General features: G+C 42.1%; 1 protein-coding gene across 10 annotated transcripts in view; it reads left to right on the top strand.

The window, feature by feature from the left end:
* LOC126095226 (protein PTOV1 homolog) overlaps window positions 1-23,815 on the top strand; it is a 316,247-nt gene that overhangs the window by 74,617 nt on the left and 217,815 nt on the right. For 6 of the 10 annotated variants that reach the window (XR_007521933.1, XR_007521932.1, XR_007521936.1 and 3 more), the window contains exon 1: window positions 4,918-5,258. The exons of 2 other annotated variants lie outside the window; for them this stretch is intronic. Coding sequence is in view for 1 of the 8 variants with exons in the window: in XM_049909968.1 (XP_049765925.1) it covers window positions 5,121-5,258 (138 nt within the window). In the remaining 7 variants the exon portion in view is untranslated. 2 more of the 10 variants (XR_007521940.1, XR_007521938.1) reach the window with 2 other exon arrangements.

Below are 23,815 nucleotides of genomic sequence, written 5' to 3'. Positions count from 1 at the left end.
TTGAAAGGAGGATATAAGATGAACATCAACAAAAGCAAAACGAGGATAATGGAATGTAGTCGAGTTAACTCGGGTGATGCTGAGGGAATTAGATTAGGAAATGAGACACTTAAAGTAGTAAAGGAGTTTTGCTATTTGGGGAGCAAAATAACTGATGATGGTCGAAGTAGAGAGGATATAAAATGTAGACTGGCAATGGCAAGGAAAGCGTTTCTGAAGAAGAGAAATTTGTTAACATCGAGTATAGATGTAAGTGTCAGGAAGTCATTTCTGAAAGTATTTGTATGGAGTGTAGCCATGTATGGAAGTGAAACATGGGCGATAAATAGTTTGGACAAGAAATAGAAACTTTCGAAATGTGTTGCTACAGAAGAATGCTGAAGATTAGATGGGTATATCACATAACTAATGTGGAGGTATTGAATAGCATTGGGCACAACTTGACTAGAAGAAGGGATCGGTTGGTAGGACATGTTCTGAGGCATCAAGGGATCACCAATTTAGTATTGGAGGGCAGTGTGGGTGGTAAAAATTGTAGAGAGAGACCAAGAGATGATTACACTAAGCAGATTCAGGAGGATGTAGGGTGCAGTAGGTACTGGGACATAATGAAGCTTGCACAGGATAGAGTAGCATGGAGAGTTGCATCAGACCAGTCTCTTGCCTGAAGACTGTAACAACAATGTCAATTAGAGAGCAGGATACAAATGCTGTGTATAGCTGTATAGCTCAACTAAAGAATGGGATACTATTGTCACTGCTGTGATCAAAACTATAACTTTCAGTCGATACTATTAGCACTGAAGGCGAAAAAAAAAGAAAAAAAAAACTGTGCCCAATACTATATGTGTCAGCTTAGTGTCTCTCCGCGTACTTCAACTGAGGTACAGGTTGCAAATGTCATGTACGTCCATTTCCACTTTTTCGTTAGCAGTATATATATATATATATATATATATATATATATATATATATATATATATATCAACGGAAGTATGGGATACAAATATTATGTACGTAGCTCCTTCTGCCATCCGTAGTATTACTATAGTATTACAGACTATTAGTGGTAGCGGAGGCGAAAAAACAACACATGTAAAATTTGTATCCCGTGCTTCTGTTGACCTTCATAGTTCAACTGAACAACAGGATATTAATGCTAATGAAAACAATGAAATCGACGTACCCTAAACTTGTATCCCGTACTGCAGTTAACCACTGCAGTTCAAATGAGGTTCGAGATACAACCCACATACACTCCTGGAAATTGAAATAAGAACACCGTGAATTCATTGTCCCAGGAAGGGGAAACTTTATTGACACATTCCTGGGGTCAGATACATCACATGATCACACTGACAGAACCACAGGCACATAGACACAGGCAACAGAGCATGCACAATGTCGGCACTAGTACAGTGTATATCCACCTTTTGCAGCAATGCAGGCTGCTATTCTCCCATAGAGACGGTCGTAGAGATGCTGGATGTAGTCCTGTGGAACGGCTTGCCATGCCATTTCCACCTGGCGCCTCAGTTGGACCAGCGTTCGTGCTGGACGTGCAGACCGCGTGAGACGACGCTTCATCCAGTCCCAAACATGCTCAATGGGGGACAGATCCGGAGATCTTGCTGGCCAGGGTAGTTGACTTATACCTTCTAGAGCACGTTGGGTGGCACGGGATACATGCGGACGTGCATTGTCCCATTGGAACAGCAAGTTCCCTTGCCGGTCTAGGAATGGTAGAACGATGGGTTCGATGACGGTTTGGATGTACCGTGCACTATTCAGTGTCCCCTCGATGATCACCAGTGGTGTACGGCCAGTGTAGGAGATCGCTCCCCACACCATGGTGCCGGGTGTTGGCCCTGTGTGCCTCGGTCGTATGCAGTCCTGATTGTGGCGCTCACCTGCATGGCGCCAAACACGCATACGACCATCATTGGCGCCAAGGCAGAAGCGACTCTCATCGCTGAAGACGACACGTCTCCATTCGTCCCTCCATTCACGCCTGTCGCGACACCACTGGAGGCGGGCTGCACGATGTTGGGGCGTGAGCGGAAGACGGCCTAACGGTGTGCGGGACCGTAGCCCAGCTTCATGGAGACGGTTGCGAATGGTCCTCGCCGATACCCCAGAAGCAACAGTGTCCCTAATTTGCTGGGAAGTGGCGGTGCGGTCCCCTACGGCACTGCGTAGCATCCTACGGTCTTGGCGTGCATCCGTGCGTCGCTGCGGTCCGGTCCCAGGTCGACGGGCACGTGCACCTTCCGCCGACCACTGGCGACAACATCGATGTACTGTGGAGACCTCACGCCCCACGTGTTGAGCAATTCGGCGGTACGTCCACCCAGCCTCCCGCATGCCCACTATACGCCCTCGCTCAAAGTCCGTCAACTGCACATACGGTTCACGTCCACACTGTCGCGGCATGCTACCAGTGTTAAAACTGCGATGGAGCTCCGTATGCCACGGCAAACTGGCTGACACTGACGGCGGCGGTGCACAAATGCTGCGCAGCTAGCGCCATTCGACGGCCAACACCGCGGTTCCTGGTGTGTCCGCTGTGCCGTGCGTGTGATCATTGCTTGTACAGCCCTCTCGCAGTGTCCGGAGCAAGTATGGTGGGTCTGACACACCGGTGTCAATGTGTTCTTTTTTCCATTTGCAGGAGTGTATATGTGACATGAGAGATTCTATGCTACCAATATTTTCATTCATTTTTTCCCCTTCATTTTCCACAGAAGTAATACGATACAAACACGCGATATCCTCAATGTGAAAATACTACTTGCCTTGATATGTCACCTATATTTTTCGTCTCTCGTATTCCTTTGGTTCTGAACAGACAAGCTCAAGTATTGTGGCATGAGTGGGACAGTGCACAAATGGTTTAATTCGTACCTAACTGGAAGAGTGCAGAAAGTTGAAATAAGTATTTCTCATAATATGCAAAGATCAGCACATTCCTCAAACTGGGGAACTATCAAGAATGGGGTTCCACAAGGGTCAGTCTTGGGTCCTTTGTTGTTCTTAATATACGTATATTAATGACTTGCCATTCTATATTAATGAAGAGGCAAAGTTAGTTCTCTTTGCTGATGATACAAGTATAGTAATCACACCTGACAAACAAGAATTAACTGATGAAATTGTCAATACTGTCTTTCAGAAAATTACTAAGTGGTTCCTTGTAAACGGACTCTCATTGAATTTTGATAAGACACAGTACATACAGTTCTGTACAGTGAATGGTATGACGCCATTAATAAATATAGATCTTAATCAGAAACATATAGCTAAGGTAGAATATTCCAAATTTTTAGGTGTGTCCATTGATGAGAGATTAAATTGGAAGAAACACATTGATGATCTGCTGAAACGTTTGAGTTCAGCTACTTATGTAATAAGGGTCATTGCAAATTTTGGTGATAAACATCTTAGTAAATTAGCTTACTACGCCTATTTTCACTTATTGCTTTCATATGGCATCATATTTTGGGGTAATTCATCACTGAGGAATACAGTATTTATTGCACAAAAGCGTGTAATCAGAATAATAGCTGGAGTCCACCCTAGATCATCCTGCAGACATTTATTTAAGGATCTAGGGATATTCACAGTAGCTTCTCAGTATATATACTCTCTTATGAAATTTGTTATTAACAACCAAACCCAATTCAAAAGTAATAGCAGTGTGCATAACTACAATACTAGGAGAAAGGATGATCTTCACTATTCAAGATTAAATCATACTTTGGCACAGAAAGGAGTGAATTATACTGGCACTAAAGTCTTTGGTCACTTACCAAATAGTATCAAAAGTCTGACAGATAACCAACAAGTATTTAAGAAGAAATTACAAGAATTTCTGAATGACAACTCCTTCTACTCCATAGAGGAATTTTTAGATATAAATTAAAAAAAATAAAAATAAAAAACACAGAAAATGAAAATGTTGTTATATTAACTTAAGTATGTTGTTAAATTAACTTAATTATGTCATGTATTCGAAAATTTGACTCGTTCCACATCATTACGAAATATCGTATTCATGATCCATGGAACTAGTATTAATCTAATCTAATCTAGTCTTCTCAGCTCTTTCATCTGTCTAATAAATGCTCTCTGGCCAATTCTGACTCATTGTTCAAAGGCGACGGGTTGTATCCCCTGCTTCAGTAGATCCGATTTTTGCATAGATGTGCTCTTATGTTTAGTAATCAAACGACACACCGAAGAGGACAAATTTATTAGGCATGGATTTGTCGTCACTTGAAACTGTTTAACGATACAGCTCTGTTTTCGGGTCTAGTGTAGCAGGGGATACAACCCGTTGGCTTTGAACAATGACGTCACAAGTCGCCAGAGATCATGTATTACAAAGATAAAGATGAAAGAGCTGAGGAGAATGTTGAGAAACAAAGGAATGCGAGAGGGATAAACATTGATCTTGTCAAAAGCCGAGAAGCAATTCTTCTTAGTGTTGTAGCTCCCTTCAGTAGCTAATAAGTATTTTTTTTTTGGCTTTTTAAAAAAAAAATCTCACGAGATGGAGTAAACTGATCCTACTTTATTAAGCAATCAGTAAAAAAACGAAATTGAAACATAACAGCAAAAGCTGTTATGTTTTAGTTTAGTTTTTTTTTTCTATTGATTGCGTAATAAAGTAGGATCAGTTTATTCTATCTCGTGAGATTTTTTTTTCAAAAGCCAAAAAACACAATCCACATTACCTCAATATCATTACGATAAATATTAAGTACCGGCCGAATAAAAAACAAACAATAAGTTAATTAAATCACACGTTTAATGATGTACCGAATATCACGCGATCGCTATTATCTATGCCTCGAAGTGAAGACATTACGATCTATGACTAAGGAATGACGTCATTGTTCAAAGCCGACGGTTTGTATCCCGTGCTGCACTAGACCCCTGTTTTTTCACTACAGTAAATAATTCAGAATAGCAATAACGTGAAGTACCTTAGATAGTAACCAGGTTAAAAGAATAGCTAGGGAAAGTAATTACATGAAATATACGTATCAAAGGAAGGAAAACTTTGAACAGAGTAACAGATTGCACAGAGAAATAAACACAGCGCCTCTGTCGGTTGGATGTGGAACTGTTTGACAGGCGCGTTGCACTTGTACATTGTTCGACAGCGCATTGAAACAACATTGAAACCGGTGTTCGTGACGCCTGTAGGCGACGTCGCGGGAGACGCTATAATCCTGAGGAAGCAACGACCAAGTGTAACGTGAAGTTTTAATGTCTAACGATAAATTGTGTTTAGGCGATAGTATACGCATTTGTATTCTAAATATACAGTCGAGAAATGTTATCATTTAAAATACTGATTTGTATCGTTTCTGATAGAAATTAGACAGAGTCCTTTTCTTTTGAGGTGAGTTTCATGAACATTTGAAAGAAAATTACCAGAGGCAATGCAAGGTTAACACATGCTTTTCTCCGAGAGATGAGATATTTTTTGCGTAATTAATGTGGAACGGTAAAACATAATGTAAGCGAAATCATTTCTTCTTATTACATTTTTATTTTTTCGAAATTGTGAGTTGTTTTGAAAGAGATAACTTCATTAGTGAGTATATGTACCAGCATTTCTTAGTGCCTTTAAAGAAAACTTCGTGACTTAATATTTCATATGTGCACAACAATTTGTTTACATTTCTGAACACGATAGGGACGTTTTTTGCTGTTTGCATAATATTTTATTACGGTGCGTCACAATCGCGTCGATACATAAAATTAATAGATTACATTTGTTGAGTAATTGTATGAAATAGTGCAATGAGAAAATGAGGAGAGAAATAAGGAGAGTACCGACAGGTGTCGCGTGTGTCAACATAGTGAGAGACTTTATATGAGAAACGAGAAGATCTGGGTACACATTTCATCAGATCGTAAACTTTTCAGCCCTATTGCAGTTTATCCATCTGGACATTTTGAGTTCCGTCATGTAAAGAGGCAATTAATAACAATTTGAGCAAATCGGATGATTTGTTTTCAGAACATGTTCATTGTCTTATTCATTGACTGTAGTTCTGATTCATTAACTGAACAATTCAACCAATCTTAATTTATATGAATTGGTGCAAGATGTAGCACTGTCATTAAAGGAGTGGATTCGCCAAGCTTTTGTAAAACGTGCACCTTCCTTTCAGAAATACTTCACTCCTATTTAAATAAAGAAAGCCGAGCGCCTGTAGACTAAACGACATTTAAACACGTTTTTTAATAAATATTTAATTAATAGGATGTAACTTAGCATTTCTTTTTAAAGCTGTAACCTCGTACATCTGTTTTTGTTTATTACAATATTTCTTAGCAGGTCACTTCCTTTGACAGTTTTACTTGAATAGCAAAGAATTACACAAAAGAAATATAGAACCACTTTTGGTCACTGAGGAAAATACAGTAGACTTTTGAGAAACCACGTGGTAATGACAACATGGTAATGACATCAACATGACCTGAAACTACTACTGTTAACCCTTCATACAGTGCTCTAACTATACCTGCACCTCTACCATAGGCCTATCTCCTCCCTGCATGCAGGATTTTTCCCAGAAATAGTGAAAATTTGAAAAGCTGTGCCAGTCTGCCAAAAGGAGACACAGTATAAAGATGTGCACACACTCGTTAAATTTTTCTTACATCTTCTAAAGTATAAGAGGCTCACTGTTGGTTCAGTATCTATGAAGAGAATGTCAGTAATGAATGTATCACTTTGGCTAGTTCCTCCATTTTCTGACACATCAAAAGTGCTGGTGGTGGTCCTTCTCAATTTTGCAGCAATGTCCCAGATATTTTCTGTATTTCAGTTGCATCGGGTTTTTCTACAAGAATATGTGTAAGTTCTTTGCTGCTTTGTTGGCAACAGCTTTCTCTGGGGAACAATTTTCCTCTTACAAATAATTCCCTCACCTCTGGGCACAAATGATGCACTGTGGACACCATTTCAGACTCCAGTTCAAGTAGCTTCAAAGGCAGTTGTATGTTCTTTAAGGACTTCCAAGATTCTTGTTTATAGAAATTCCTGCAACAGGTTCTAAGAACTTGAATGTGAACATGTCCATTTGATGTGATGATAAGGTGTGATCACTGGATATCACCTATTTGATGACCCTTGCCTTTCATTTATATCCGGTGGATCCCAACACTTAATTATCACTGTCTGAAATACCTACAGGCCACTAGATACATATATTTGTATGCTTATACGTGTGCCATTTAATGGTGGAACCAACACATGCCATACTTGTATGTGCATGTGTTGCAGTGTTCACTCCTTAATTTGCACATGATTATCACAGGTGAAAGGTATTTCTGCTACATTTGAAGAGGGTGGTATTTCCCATCCAGCATCTACCTTGATTTGGCCTGTGGTGAATGTCTTTCAGTTTACTGGTGAGCTTTCTTATTGTGAGGACAAAAAGTCTGTCACATAGTTGTTCTTGACAAATGACATCAGTGAGGTATTGGTGCAGGAGCTGCAAGCTGTGTTGTCATCACAAGTGGAACTAACGTGTGCTGACTGTTGGACGGCGACCCACTTCAAAGTAAAACAGACGTATGTTGTAGTGGGAAAGACTATATAGTTTTGTTGCATTGTGCTATACCTTAGTGTGTTAAATGGCCAGTTTACATGTTTCTTTGACATTTGACAAAGACAAATGTTGCATTTATTTTAGTGGAGGAAAAACAGTGGAGTTTTGTTAGGCTGAACCTGAAGATGGAAGTTTGGTCTCTGAATTCATGGTTAAGGAGAACGATATCACCTGCTGGAATGCAGGACACACTACCTTTATCCACAACATATTATAGCACAGTGGATTTCTCTACCCCTTAAATATAGATTGGGCTATTTGAGTTGTGGGTCACTGTAGAGTGGGGGACTTTACAGCCAAATACCAGGTGAACCTATAGTTGGGCAGAGGGAGCCTAGTTGGAAATATTTGAGGGACGTTTTCAGTTCTGGCATTTGCTTTATGACCAAGTGAAATGTCCCAAAAACAGTGGCTGTAACTGCTGGGTGGGAATTACTGTTAATTGTACGAAGGTATACCCCAAATAGAAGGGAAATATGGTAGCGTCCGATCCCGCCCGTCCGCTTTGACCCATGACGTCACAAATATGGCGGAAACGACCATAAACCATGATTCCAATATGGCGTATATAAAGTCGGTACGTATTTTTTTGTACGTACACATTGTGAGGTCGAAAATACATCGAAAAACACACACACACACACACACACACACACACACACACACACACACATTCCACAAAAAGCCTAATGACACTAATGGGACAAGCGCGGGAAATGGGGTGTTTTTGGTTTGGGGCAAACTAAATATAAACAAATTTAGACACCCACCCCCATACAAAACCACACAAAATGACGAAAAAAACCGACATCACAAAACTCCCCAAATACCACTAAACACAATATCATCAGGAATCAGACACTTCCCTTGACCTATATATCTCAACAGCAGCTCCCGATCCCATAAATTAGGATCAAACTCTTCCCTAGGCCTATATAGCTCAAAAACATCTCCCGATACCAATATCAACATACACAGCCACACATTGGGATCGAACACTTCCCTTGACCTGCGCACTGTTAATTTTATCTGTCATATCCATTCCTGAACAAAAACAACAACTGATTAATTTTACAAAAATTACCACACGATGTACAGTGAAAAACACTAAATTAACCTTCACACAAAATCGTTAACTCACTGAAACGAATTCCACTACAAACACAGCCGACACTCGGAACAATTCTGGATAATGAGCAAAAGCAAACTGAGCCCATTACACCACACACCACACAAAAACCCTGAACATACCACCAGAGAGCACAACAAACCACAACACAATGACATCTACAAACACGCCACACTCACGAACCAAACTCTGCGCCGTCATGCCACGCACGACAACACCCTTACGTCACGGGTCAAATCCGACACATGGGATCGGACGCTTCTGTCGACCCAATAGAAGTATAAAAGCCTAGTGTATATGTAAGTGTATTTGTGTACATGTATAAAGAGACCTCCTCGAAGTGCAGTTTGCTAGAGATAACAGACAGTTGCACAACAGACACCAGTCTACTGAGACCCAAAAATGTTATTCATCTACAGGAGGAAGAAGAAAATTATGACAAATCAGACAAGATTGAGTAAGGCCTAAATAATAGAATGCAATATCATACAACAAAGAAGGCAAGTCCAACCATTTAATCCTAGGTGATGTTGGAGAGAGGTCTCCATCAATGAAGGGCAGATGCCGGGCTTGTGATATATCTCCCCCTGAAACCAGCCAACCTTTTATCCCATGAAATTAGTGTCCCAATGATGCATACATACACCATAATTTCTTATTTTTGTGTAAGATTTATTTCAGAAACAAAATTAGCTCGAATCACTCAGTTCTGACCAAGGCATTGGGAGATTTGTGATGAGTATAAGATGAATATTGGAACTTCTAAACTCTTTGCATATATTCTGAATTAAAGATGCCTCTAACAATGCACAGATGTGGCTTCTGAACTTAACCTGTCCCAAGAATATTGTGTTAAAAAAAAAAGGCAACGGGAAGAGCGTAACCAAAACAATTGTGATGGAGCTCCCCTGGCGTACGAAGTGAATGTGCAAGATAGCTGTCAAGTTACTCTCAATGGTTTTGCATTTGCAGTGCCCTGCAATTTCAATTGCTGTTTCCATGCCTTGTCTCCTACTGTCTTCTTCAAGTTGAAGCTTTCATCATCAGTTCTTTATCACAATGGTTAACTGGTCTGCTCTGTGGTCCTCATCTTTCTCTGGGACTCCATCTAGGTTGCCTTTGTCCACCTTCTGTCTCCTTTTGTTGGGTATGCCCTGCTCATTTCTGCATTAGAGCTTTCACTCTTTCCACAGCTGCTTGAATTGCTGTTACTGTTCATATGTCCTAACTTACTTCCCATTTTTTCTTAGTGAGACCTGGGAATGACATTTTTGTAGTTCTTAAAGTTTATGCAAGCACAGGAAATCACAGAAAGGAATTTATTGCCAAATTACACATATCAAAAAAAGTTTTGCATCACCCTGGTTCCCAGAACTCCTGAAGACAGACGTTGACTGTGGATATTGCATCACAGACACAGTCCCTTTGACTGTTCAGAGATGTCACTAAACCCACCCAAAGATGTAAATAACCATGCATGAGCAGCACCTATTAGATGGAGGGGGTCTGACAGCCAATCAGTTCAAGTCATTCCACCTGGAAGGAGGTACACGGCTTGTGTCGTGTGTAGTTCAACCGTGCCTAGACGGTCAATACCATGGTTTGATCGCATCTGCATTGTTACTTTGTGCCAGAAAGGGCTCTCAACAAGGGAAGTGTCCAGGCGTCTCAGAGTGAACCAAAGCTTTGTTGTTCGGACATGGAGGAGACGCAGAGACAGGAACTGTTGATTACATGCCTCGCTCAGGCCGCCCAAGGGCTACTACTGCAGTGGATGACTGCTACCTATGGATTATGGCTCGGAGGAACCCTGACAGCAATACCACCATGTTGAATAACGCTTTTCGTGCAGCCACAGGACTACATGTTTCGACTCAAACTGTGTGCAGTAGGCTGCGTGAAGTGCAACTTGACTCCCGATGTCCATGGTGAGGTCCATCTTTGCAACCATGACACCATGCTGTGCAGAACAGATGGGCCCAACAACATGCTGAATGGACCGCTCAGGATTGGAATCACATTCTCTTCACCGACGAGTGTCGCATATGCCTTCAACCAGACAATCGCCGGAGACGTGTTTGGAGGCAATCCGTTCAGGCTGAACCCCTTAGACACACTGTGAAGTGAGGTGGAGGTTCTCCGCTGTTTTGGGGTGGCATTATGGGAAGGGTGTTGGAAAGTCATCCAACACACATCAGGGGAGATTTACCAGAGAGGTTGAGAAGGAGAGACTGCTTGTTAGGAACTGCACTGGATGACATTTGAAACCTTAAAAGTTGGAAGATAGGGCAATAAGCAAGGCAGAGATTGCAGATAAAACATCAGGCAAGAGTTAGTAAGAGTGGCAAGCCATAAAAGATAGAGAAAACCCAAAGAAAGTGAAGAAAGGAATAGTTACTGAGAAGAAATACTGAGATTGAAGAAATTAACATAATTTAAGGGCCCTAGGTGGCAAGAAACAAGGATGTGTTGTAACACCAGCTTGCACCTGCAGAGTTCTGAGAACTAGTATCTAGGGGAAGAATCTGGATGGCACCTGTGGTGAATCTGGCACCGAGGTCACAACTGTCATGTTGTAGGGCATGCTTGGTTGCAGGATATTGTGTGTTGCCAGTATACACCATCTGCCTATGCCCATCCATCCTCTGTGGTAACTTTGTGGCAGTCATGCCAATACAAATGGCTGAACAGTGTTTACAAAACAGCTGGTACATGGCATGTCATTTCACAGATGGCTCTCCCTTTAATAATATATGTATTGCCAGCTATAGGGTTGGTATAGGTGCTGGTAGTAGAGTGCATAGGGCAAGTCTTACAGTGGGGACGATAACAGTGGTAGGAGCTATAGGGTAGGGAGGTGAGTGCAGAAGGCTGTCTGGGAGGGAGTGTTTGACATGGAAAAGATGGTGACCGTCAAAATGTAAGTACTGATGTTTGTTAGTAGGTTTAATGCAGACAGAAGTGTGTGGATGATCCTCAGTGAGGATGAGGTCAACATCAAGAAAAGTGGCATGGGATTTAGAATAGGACCATGTGAAATTTAACTGGGTGAATGAATTTAGGAGATTCCAAGATTCTTAACAGGTCAGCCTCACCATGAGTCCATATCATGTAGCAGAGATGTCATCAGTCAATCGTAAACTAAACCAGAGGCTGAAGGCTTATGGATCCAGGGTGGCGATTCTTCAGGAATACCCAGAAAGCCTGGAGTACTCAGGGATATACGTCATACCTGGAAAAACCTTGGAAATCTCAGCAAACTTCAGCAATTTCATAAAATGTCAGGGAATTCTGTGTTATTAACTTCGTGTTGGAATTTAATTTTATTCAGTTTTATAAATCACAAATTTTAAAAGTCTAATATTTCATAGTGTTTTAACTATGGGAATATTATTCCATATAAATTATCAATGTTTACAAACTGCAGTCAGACTGTTGCTTTTGGTCAGTATATCTCAGCAAAGAGGAAACAGAAGTTGTTATTTTGAGTTGCTTGCACTTTTGTGGTAGAAGAGATGTGTTCACAGTAGTGAAGGTGAAGAAGTGCTCACAGCTATTAAGGTTTGCATTTTAGAGCCAGTGTCTACTAAACTTTTTTGTTTTGAATGATCGTTGTTGTCATATTTTTGAATATTGATCATCCCTCCAGGGACAGTCTGTGTATAGCAATATACTTCAGTAAAATTGTTTTAAGATTTCCCAGGTTGTAGTTTTCTTGTGTTTATTCTCTAATTTATGAGTACTAATGTATAACCTATTTGTGTTATGTTAAAGGAAAGGAACTAAAAAAAGAGCAGAAGCTCGCCCGAACGTTGTCAACATGCAACAGAAAGCTTTAGATGAATGATTACCTTTCTGCAGTTTTTGTTTAATTTGTTGCTCAGCTACAGGACACAAACAAGGAGGCGGCGAAGAAGCCTTAAGTGTTTGTGGTTTTTCTTTTTTTCTTCAACTCACAACAATAAAATAAATATACAGAACAGCTGAAAATGCAAACATACATCAGGAAGATGTGTACCGGCAAGATAAAAAAGTTTTGAAAATTGGATGCATAAAAACCACAAAATTAAAAAATTATCATTACTTTTTGATCACACATCTTAAAAGTTATTTGCATTACGTTAATGGAAATAAACTAAAAGTAGAGTGGAGCTCTCAGAAAAATTGTGAAATTTTCTGTGCTGTTATGCATGTTTACTCTACCTGCATCAGTCAGCTGCAGAAGAGTGCTTCTGATTACCTTTCCACAGTCTTTGTTTAATTGGTTCTGCACTCCAATATGTATTGATTGCACACAGCACACAAATTAGGAGGCGGCAAAGAGGCCATAAGTAATTTTGTTTCTTCTGCATGCTGACACTGTGCTAAGCAGGACTTGCCGTATTATGAAGGAGCGTAAGGTGCAGTGGATGTTCAACCTGTCCACCATAATTAGGTCACTTCTACAACCCTTATGTATTGCTCCAATAGGGATTACTGAGACTGGTTAAAGTGCACACAGAAGTAGTTAAGCAACCATTCTTCTCTAGTAAGTGGTACAATGGAAAATATCCTCTGCAATGCACTTCACAGTAGTTTGCAGTGTATTGATGCAAATTGGAAAGTGTAACATTTTTTGTACATATTCTTCAGTGTACTAACATGGATGAGTCAATACAATGTTTCTCAGGGCTATTTAGTAGAGCAGTTGTTGAAACAAAGTCAAAAACTTTCCAATAGATTTATCAGTCTTAGGCAGAAAGTGAAATCTTATTCACTGTAATATTCATTGCTGTGTAGTCAGTTTACTACTTTGTCTGATAATGATATGGCAAATCCAAAAACTCCAGAGTTCAACAACAGGTCTCTTTGTGCCACTCACTGCTTCATTCACCTGTGCCAATGATTTGTTTATGTCAACAATACCAAACTGAGTCATTTCTTGGGGTCAACATGAAGCTACATGTCTGTAACTGGGTAGATGAGTCAGTTTTAAGCTCAGAGGAAGTCAGGACATGCATGCCTATCAAAGTGCTATGGTGTTCACGTAAGCCTTGAGGCTGATTGGAGACTTGGCTTTTGTAATGATTTTAGTGAATATATTGCATGTTACAGAGAAGAGGCTGATAGATATATAGTTTTCTTCCCTTTCTTCATGTGAAATTGGATAGTTTGAGCATTGTTTCAGTTTTGTGGAATTTTGTTCAGCTTGTAGAGATTGTGAAAATACTTTTGCAAGTTGCATTTATATTACTTTTAAACCAAATTTAACAACTTCTGTTGAAACTCCATTATGTCCACAAGAAGGATGATTCTTCGTTCCTCTCTCCTGTACTAATGGAAGTAAAGCTGTGAGGGTGTGTTATGGGTTGTTCCGGTGTAGCTCAGTCCATAGAGCAGTTGCCTGCAATAGGTGAAATTTGTAGGTTCAGCTCCCTATGAGACACACAGCTTCAATCTGCTAGGAAATGTCAAATCAGTGCACACTCCACTGATATTAGAATTCACCCTAAAAATGCAGGATAAGTAAACGTTAATAATTAAACCTGGTTGCAAGACAGACTAGTAGTTTTGGGAGGTTATATCAAGTTCTAATTATCCAAAGTGACTATTAAATTTATTTAGCATAAAACTTGCAAGAAAGCAAAGTTAACACATAGCTACAGTTTACAGTGTCGCATACTCATCATCTGGCTGTTTGTGCTTTTGATAGGGCAATTGTAAAAGAAAGTTAATTAAAAAAATTATTTGTCTTATTTAAAAATTTCCAACTTGTGCTCCACTGTTTTGTTCTCCCTTTCTTCCATAGAGCTGAATCTTGCACAGTATTAGTTCCTGGCTAGATAAGGCTTATATCTTTAAGGACATTTCAGAGTCTAGCAAACATTTGCAGTGCTCTGAGTCTTAGTTAACTATGACTAATTTCTAAGTTGAACTACACTTTGATTCATTTAGAAACAGAGTGCTACTGCCAGTCTCATTCTGTGTAAATTTTACCGGTACCTATGCAAAAAGCCTCTGCTGCCAACAACATAGTCGACCTAGTCCAAATACAGAAATAGATTATAAGGTGCAGTGCACACTGCGTACCTTCTCCCTACCGCATTGTTGCTGTAACCAAAAATTATTACATTAAGCCTGTGATTGCAGTTATTTCATGTTTTCATGCTAGTCATAGTGATGTCTTCCAGTTTATTCTACATCTACTGATCCTCATTTAATCACTAAAATGTTAAATCTATCAGACTATGACAAATAAATCAAACAAAGAAAACTTATAAATATTATTCTGTTAATCAATATAGTATATTCATTTTCCATTGGCCCTGTCAAACTATACATATTTCATAACACTTTTGAAGCACAGTCTATTTTATTAATTGCTGGTTTAATATAATATGTTTTGTACCATGAAATCCTTTTTGTATGTACCATAGGTGTATGTAGAATGGTAGGAAGTGAGTATGTTTATACATCATGGTGGTGGTCTACCATATCTTCCTCTGTCGTCGGTGTTGTCGTTGTTGCCGCGAGGCACCATTATACCAAGTGGAAAGGCGCGTCGATCTTAGAGCATGAGATATGGTAACCTTAAGTCATTGACAACACACAATGGTCACGGTAGCACCTGATTCCAGAATAGCTGCAGTAGTTAGGATCTACGAACTACCCCCTCTTGACCAGGTCCCTAAAACTGAACTTGTAACGAGATCCCTTCGAAGTAAATTGTCATAAAGATCATCTATAAAGGCTTCGTACAACGATAAGAAATGTTACAGTTTATGGAATTATAACAGATAGGACCAAACTGTCTTGTTTCTTCTGTTTTATTTAACGTAACATTGTTCAGTTTTATTTCACATTCACCACTCATTCACACTCTGATGTGGAGTATATGCGTGTGTCTGAACCGTAACTCCCAAGTTCCATCGAAACCCTTTGATGAGCAGTGTTGGTTGCTCGACACCAACAGTCAATGATAATATACAGTATTTTGTAATTGACTCTTCTAGTTTAGCTGCCGCCCTCCACGAATGTATGTTAGGCGTAAGAATTACACACTTTTCTCTCCAGTCCGCTATTATTAAGAGTTTGCGTAAAAGTTAACGTTTTTCTCCTTTTCATAAATTGGAGCCAGCTCTGTGCGATATAATTAAAAAAAAAATAATGGTCTCAATACCGCGTTCCTCGTGAGATGCGTATAGATTTATCCCGGAATTGACCGCCCTGTAGGTATACTCAATTTAATGACCACACTTCGCTATCTGCAATTTCGTTTAACTAAATGCCCTTTTGTTACTCTGTTTGTATACTGTAGTTATTTAAAACTCGTCCCTATATTTTTTCACAACTCACAATTAACACTTCTTTACTTGTTTATTTCTAAGAGTAAACGAAAAAATGACGCCGTATCATCGGCTTCGTCGATATAAAGCAAAACACCTCAATATGCCCAATTTTACCTCTTCTTATAGGATCGGCTACCTTACTTATTAATTTACTACATATTATTTCCAATAACACTAAACAGGTATCACCGTTATATTTTAATTGTATTCAAAAGCATGTTATTATTATTATGACCGGCCAAATTGTAACAAAACGCGCGGCGTGCACTTTTAAAGATAGCTTTACACATGCCCAGCCTTTATTCATGCAATATTATATGTAAATATACAGACAGGACCGAAAGATCAATCTCTCTACCATAACCAATAGAGGCAAATATGCTATTCAAGTTCCGTTACATCTATCTTGACTCATATTGTTACAGTGGTAATGTGTGCACTCTCTAAATTATGGCAGTCGAGCAGATTTTTTTTTACATGTCACTAGCTTTTAATCTCTGCTGTAGCTATGAAATGCTATATATTTGAGCCAGACGTAGCTGCTGACAGTACTGTTCGATGTAGTTTGTTTCTGTATCTATGAAGTAACAGTAGTCAAACATTGATTAGTGTAATTATGTATTTAGTTTATTTGCCATAACTCAACCAGTCTTCTTCATACAGACGACTGTAGTGAAATGTCTTGTTTCTGTACAAATAAGAATATGAGCACATAATGTTGGTACCATTAATGGATCATATATAACTTGATTCTTGTTGGATACAATTGCCAGCCTTTTCACAAGCTCATCCACTAACACTCGAAAGTTATTCAAGGGTTTTAATGTAGATCACGTATATAGAACTCCACCTGTTCTTCCCAGACTGTCCAGTTTGATACACAAATGTCAGATTCCAACTTGTGCCTTTGGTTACACAACACTCCATCTTATATCCTGTTGTGGAGTCTGCGAGGTGGATATTCACTATTCACATTCTCCAGCGTGACTTGCTTCTTGGCTGGTGTTAAGACAGCTGTCACTTCACTTGCTGCCTCTGTCTGTCATGTCACAGCTGGTTTTGCATCGAACCTGTGTGATAAAGTATTCAAACATATAATCAGGACACCATGAATTGTACAGTATACCTGAGTGTTACAGAGCTGTAATAACTTGTACGATAAACACACTCCTCAAAAAACAGTAAGAGTAAGGAGAAAATGTGCACCGTGGCTTAAGACCACCTCAGACAATTTGTGAATGTCAGAGACTCAGCATGCAGGACATACAAACACCACCAGACCCCTGATAACCATCTGTCCCACAAACTACTATGCAACCATGTTTGTCAACCTGTGAGAAATGCAAAACTCAGATATGTCCTCTCACTAACTTAGGACCTTCACACATCTACCATGCTATGGAAAAATCTGTGGGGTCAAGGAACAGACAAAACTAAATCTGCAGCTGAACTACTATATCCTGTTGAGAATCTAAATGACTGTTTCACCATGCTGACATCTTTACTTGGTAAACACAAAAGGGTGCAAACTATCGACTTCTTTAAGGTACCGTTAGTTTGACCAAATGGAAAAATTTGTTGCACCTGATAAGCCCTAATACGGCTAGGAATGCCATTGTATGTATTCATTCAGCAGCTGCAGGACATGATAACAGTGCAAATGATAAATTTCCTCATCAGTCCTCTATTGTCCAAAATAATGGACTTTTTCACCATTCTCTGACCTCTAGCATCTTCTCAACATCCCAGAAGCAGGGACTCATAAAACCAAAAAACCAATACCTAAGAAGGAGTCTGTCAAACAGCTTTCCAACTACAGGCCACATTAGTCCATGAGCAGCTTATTTAGCATCAAATAATATTTTATATGAATACCAGTCGGGTTTCTGCAAAATTTCAGCACAACAACAGTCTTACAAAAGTGACTGACCAGCTGAAACAAGCTATGGACAAACAACAGGTGACTATTATGTGGTTCTTGGATTTCAGCAAAACTTTGGACATTGTTCACCTAGACATTCTACTTGCTAAACTCACAAGTCAAAGATGCTGTACATTGGTTCCATTCATACCTTATATTCTAACAGTGTGTAATGATTGGAATTAAAAGGTGACAGTGGAGGTGTGTAGTTTCAGAGGTCCCAGAAGGATCAGTATTGAGCCAGCCAACTACACTCATGTTTTATTTTTTTTAAAGACATGTACATTAGTATGTTCTGCAGAAATAATCTGCATTTCAGTCACCTTGGTTCAGCATGTGCCCTGTTGCCTTAGTCCACTGTGGGTCCTGATAACTTGTTCCATGTATGATGGCATCGACATGGTATAGCCATCCATGCTGTTTTCACCTGTTTCCAAAGTTCATCTGTGGTGCACCCATAATTTCACATATCCCACAAATTTCTGATTGGCAACAAGTCTGGTAATCTGGTTGGCCAGGGCAAAAGGCTGACATCCTGTGACACCAAGAAGGCATGTGTTCATACAGTAACCTGTGGCCAAGCATTGTCTCGCTGAAAAATGGGATCTGGGGTGCTGTGCAGAAAGTGTATGGCTATGGGTCACAGGATGTCTTTCATGTAGGACACACTGGTCACTGTGCCCTGGACACAAACCAACTGTGATCTGTGGTTGTACTGAGTAGCACGCCACATCATAAGGCCTTGAGTTGGCATTGTATGTTTGCGCAAATGCAGTCACTGTAATGGTGCTCCCCGTGTCTGCAGCGAACCAAAATGCAGCCATTATTTTCAAAGAAACAGGTCCCTGGTTCATCCGAAAACACTGTCGGATGCTATTTCTGTCCCCAGTGACATTGTTTCATACACCATTACCATCTATAATGTTTCTGCACATTCATCAAAGGTAGGCGGAGAAGTGGACAATGCACGTGTAACCCATGCCCTAATAAATGACAACGGTCTGTCACCACTGATAGTGTACAATCTGTTACACTCTTCAGTTGAAACTTCCGGGCTGAGAGCCCATGGTCAATGTATAAAATTTCCACCTGACGTGTCTGTTACAGTGTTCCACAGTTGTGCCAGAGCCAAGGATGACGCAATTCTGTCCTGCAATGTCATTCAGAATAGGTGTTGATTTTCTTGGGAGGTGGTCTGGGTGGTGTGACCTGACCCATATTGTTGTGTTCTACAGCACTCCATGCACAATTGTTGCACTCCCAAAACACTTTGTCCCATATAAGCAGCAGTTTCCCAGATGGATGAATCACATCCTCTCATGCCAATAATGCGCCCTCTTTCAAACTCAATGATTTAATGGTACGGTTCACGCATACGTCTGCAAGGTGTCCTGCGTGTCTGCTCAACTCGCACTGATCCGTTACTTTCAGTTTATAGTGCCACAGGTACATTTTACCTGTAGGTAGTGGTGTGCCGTGGTATCAGTGTTGACCTTGAAACCGTGGGCTGACATGGTTCAAATGCTAATCATTTCTGCAGAACGTACTAATATACATCTCCTGTGAATACAAACATCCTACCTGTAGTCTTTCAATGTGTTCTGCTTTTCCTTTTTTTTTCTGAACGTGAGTGTACTTTTCTCATTATGTGTTTATGATGTTTCAACTATTTTCTCCCACTGAAAATATCACCTACATGCTGATGACCTTCAGTTATGTCTCGACGCAAGTTCAATGAACATGTAACTGCTGATTTACCTGTCTTATCTCAGTGGGCACAGAGCATAGGTTTGAAACATAATGTCTCAGTCACTCACAAAAGACTTTTACCCTGCAGTTCAGAGAATCTCTGCTATCCTTAACCCTAAACAGCAAAGAAATAACCTTTTACTCTTTTGTAGAGAAATTGGGGCTAATTCTGGATCATCTCTTAGACTGGACTGAAAATGCAACAGCAGATTTTAAGAAGGTGTCAAAGTCACTTCATTCACCACAGAAATATAAAGAAGTATTTCCTTTCAAGCTTAAAAAGAAGCTTGTAGAGTCACTAATACTCCCTGTACTTGACTATGCTGATGCTATTCCCCAAGGACTTTTGAACAAAAGCTCACGCAAGCTAGAACTGGCAATGAATGCTTGTGTGCAATACATTTATGACATACACTATTTCGATCACATCACTCCTCCCTATGTGCTGATAAGTGCAGAGACTGTCAGACTATGTCTGCTCTGTCATCTTCTCTGAAGGATTTTCTCAGAACTCAGCAGGTGGGGACTAACACTACAACATGTCCTTGGTTCTCGCCACCCACCTGGCCCCCCCCTGCGGGTCCGGGGATTAGAATAGGCCCGAGGTATTCCTGCCTGTCGTAAGAGGCGACTAAAAGGAGTCCATCCCCCTCACGGGGGTAGTTAGCGCCTGCGTCCGGAGACGGACGGTTCCACGACCTATAATAGTGGTCTTTTAGGTTTTTCACTTCTCGTTTCTTCCTTCCTTTTGTTGGTTCCTTTCTTTGCTCTTCTCCACCTCACTGTCTTCCTTACTCTTTCCCTTGACTTCTCCTTGCTTTCTCATTGCCTTTTTCTCCTTGCCTTCTCATTGCCTTTTTCTCCTTGCCTTCTCATTGCCTTTTTCTCCTTGCCTTCTCATTGCCTTTTTCTCCTTGCCTTCTCATTGCCTTTTTCTCCTTGCCTTCTCATTGCCTTTTTCTCCTTGCCTTCTCATTGCCTTTTTCTCCTTGCCTTCTCATTGCCTTTTTCTCCTTGCCTTCTCATTGCCTTTTTCTCCTTGCCTTCTCATTGCCTTTTTCTCCTTGCCTTCTCATTGCCTTTTTCTCCTTGCCTTCTCATTGCCTTCTTCTCCTTGCCTTCTCTGGTCTCCACCTTGGCGTTTGAGACAGTCTGTCCTCTTTCTCCCTCTCTCTCTTCTTTTTCCTCTTCTTCCTTCCTCCCTGTGCGTGCCTGAAGGCCGACCCACGCGTTCGCACGCGTAGCCGGTGACGGGGTAACGCGTAAGTCCCCGCCCTGGGTAGACATGTAAGGCACGCGCGTACCCCCTGGTAAAGGCCAGGCCCGGGGAGGGGTGATTGCCTGAGCTGATACCTTCTGACCATGCCGATTGGTCCCTCCGTCTGTTTCTTGGGAGGTGTGACCTGAGGTGTAAACATTCACCTAAGGCGGGTGTGCCCTCTGAGAGGGTCCCCACAAGGAAGGAGCGCGCCATCGGAGACGCTGGCAATCATGGGGGATTCCTTCGCAATGGATTCTACTCCATCTCTCTCGACTTCGACCCAAAAACGGAAATGTGACCAGCCAACAGTGACAAAAGTACTACCGCCTGCCCCACAGTTCCTCGTAGTTTCTCGATCTGAGGACGGAAAGGATTTTTCCTCTGTCAACCCTTTCGTTATTCAGAAGGGCGTAGATGCCATAGCCGGATCTGTCAAATCTTGTACCAGGTTGCGTAACGGCACCTTATTACTAGAAACTGAGAGTGCCTTTCAGGCACAAAAACTGCTTCGGGCCACCCTCCTGTACACGTTCCCTGTCCGGGTGGAGGCCCACCGAACTTTGAATTCGTCTCGTGGTGTAGTCTATACTAGCTCCCTCGATGGATTGACTGACGAGGAGCTTCAATCTTTCCTCGCTGAGCAGGGTGTGACGGCTGTCCATCGGGTCATGAAAAAGGTCAACAATGACCTTGTACCGACCCGGACACTTTTCTTGACCTTCGATAGTGTTAAGCTGCCATCGCGCATCGAGGCGGGCTACGAGGTTATTTCTGTTCGCCCCTATGTCCCGACACCTACGCGCTGCTACCAGTGTCAGCGTTTCAATCACACTCGACAGTCTTGTTCCAATGCGGCTAAATGTGTCACTTGTGGCAGGGATGCCCATGAGGGTGACTGTCCACCTCCGTCTCCTCGTTGTGTGAACTGTCAGGGTGACCATGCCGCATCCTCCCGCGACTGTCCTGTCTATAAGGAAGAACGCTGTACCCAAGAAATTCGGGTCAAAGAGAAAGTGTCCACCTCGGCTGCTCGCAAGCTATTGGCTAGTAGGAAGCCCACGCTGCTCCCAGCGGGGAAATACAGTACTGTCCTCGCCTCTCCTCGGACTACCCGGGAGGTAGCAACCCAGACATGCGATCTGACCTTCAGCACCATGGTCGTCCGTTCGGCCAGTGCTAAGATCGCGCGGTCGACGTCTCCTCTTCCTCCCATCACCCCACAGACACCAGCCCCTTCCTCAGCTTCTGCTAAGTCGAAGACCCCGAAGTCAGATGCACGGGCCGTCAAGAAGGAACCATCCCGTGCAGACTTCCTCCGTCCCTCGACCTCCCAGCCTTCGACCGGTACTTCCACCAAACGTCCTTCCAAAAAGGCGCATAGGAAGCACAGTTCTCCTTCTCCGCCACGGCGCATTTCTTCTCCTGCGCCACCCAGTGGTTGCCGCCCCAGGCCATCATCCGTTTCGCCTGGCCGCACCACTGGTAGCCGTACATCTGGCCGTTCACCGGCGGAGGAAGCTCCCCCTCCCGGCCATCCTCCCGAGATGGCCGATGACCCTATAGACCCCATGGACGATGACTGTCCGCCTACTGATAGCGGCGGCAGTGCTCGCTCGAAGCCAGGCCCTAAGCGGCCTTCGAGGTGACCCCTTCTCTCATCTTCCTTTTCTTACGATGGCACTTATTCACTGGAATATTCGCAGCATTCGCTCCAACCGAGAGGACTTGAAGTTGCTGCTCCGCTTGCATCGTCCGCTCGTCGTAGCCCTCCAGGAAACGAAGCTACGCCCATGCGATCAAATTGCCTTGGCACACTACACCTCTGTGCGTTTTGACCTACCCCCTGTGGTAGGTATCCCAGCTCATGGAGGGGTTATGTTGCTGGTCCGGGATGATGTTTACTACGATCCCATCACGTTGCACACCGGCCTGCAGGCAGTTGCCATCCGCATTACTCTCCCCACTTTTACGTTTTCCTTTTGTACCGTTTACACTCCATCGTCATCTGCCGTTACCAGGGCAGACATGATGCAACTTATTGCTCAGCTACGTGCACCATTTTTGTTAACTGGAGACTTCAATGCCCACCATCCCCTTTGGGGCTCTCCAGCATCCTGCCCGAGGGGCTCCTTGTTAGCAGACCTTTTCAACCAGCTCAATCTTGTCTGCCTCAATACTGGCGCCCCTACTTTTCTTTCGGACACATCTCACACCTATTCCCATTTAGACCTCTCTATATGTACTCCCCAACTTGCACACCGGTTTGAGTGGTATGCTCTTGCTGATACATGTTCGAGCGACCACTTCCCGTGTGTTATCCATCTCCTGCAGCATACTCCCTCTCCGTGCTCCTCTAGTTGGACCATCTCCAAGGCAGACTGGGGGCTCTTCTCTTCCAGGGCGACCTTTTTGGATCAAACCTTCACAAGCTGCGATCGTCAGGTCGCACACCTCACGGAAGTCATTCTCGCTGCTACTGAATATTCCATCCCTCACCCTACTTCTTCTCCACGTCGCGTACCGGTCCCCTGGTGGACCGCAGCATGTAGAGACGCTTTACGTGCTCGTCGACGTGCTTTACGCACCTTTAAACGCCACCCTACAGTGGCGAATTGTATTAATTATAAACGATTACGTGCTCAGTGTCGTCGTATTATTAAAGAAAGCAAGAAAGCCAGCTGGGCTGCTTTCACAAGCACCTTCAACAGTTTTACTCCTTCTGTTGCCGGCTATCTGGCACTAAGGTCCACTCCCCAGTTTCTGGCTTGAAGGTCGCGAATGAAGTCCTTGTGG

Source organism: Schistocerca cancellata, chromosome 8 (genome assembly GCF_023864275.1).
Source record: "Schistocerca cancellata isolate TAMUIC-IGC-003103 chromosome 8, iqSchCanc2.1, whole genome shotgun sequence".
In the NCBI taxonomy this organism is placed as follows: Eukaryota; Metazoa; Arthropoda; class Insecta; order Orthoptera; family Acrididae; genus Schistocerca; species Schistocerca cancellata.
This window is presented reverse-complemented; position numbering and strand designations above follow the sequence as displayed.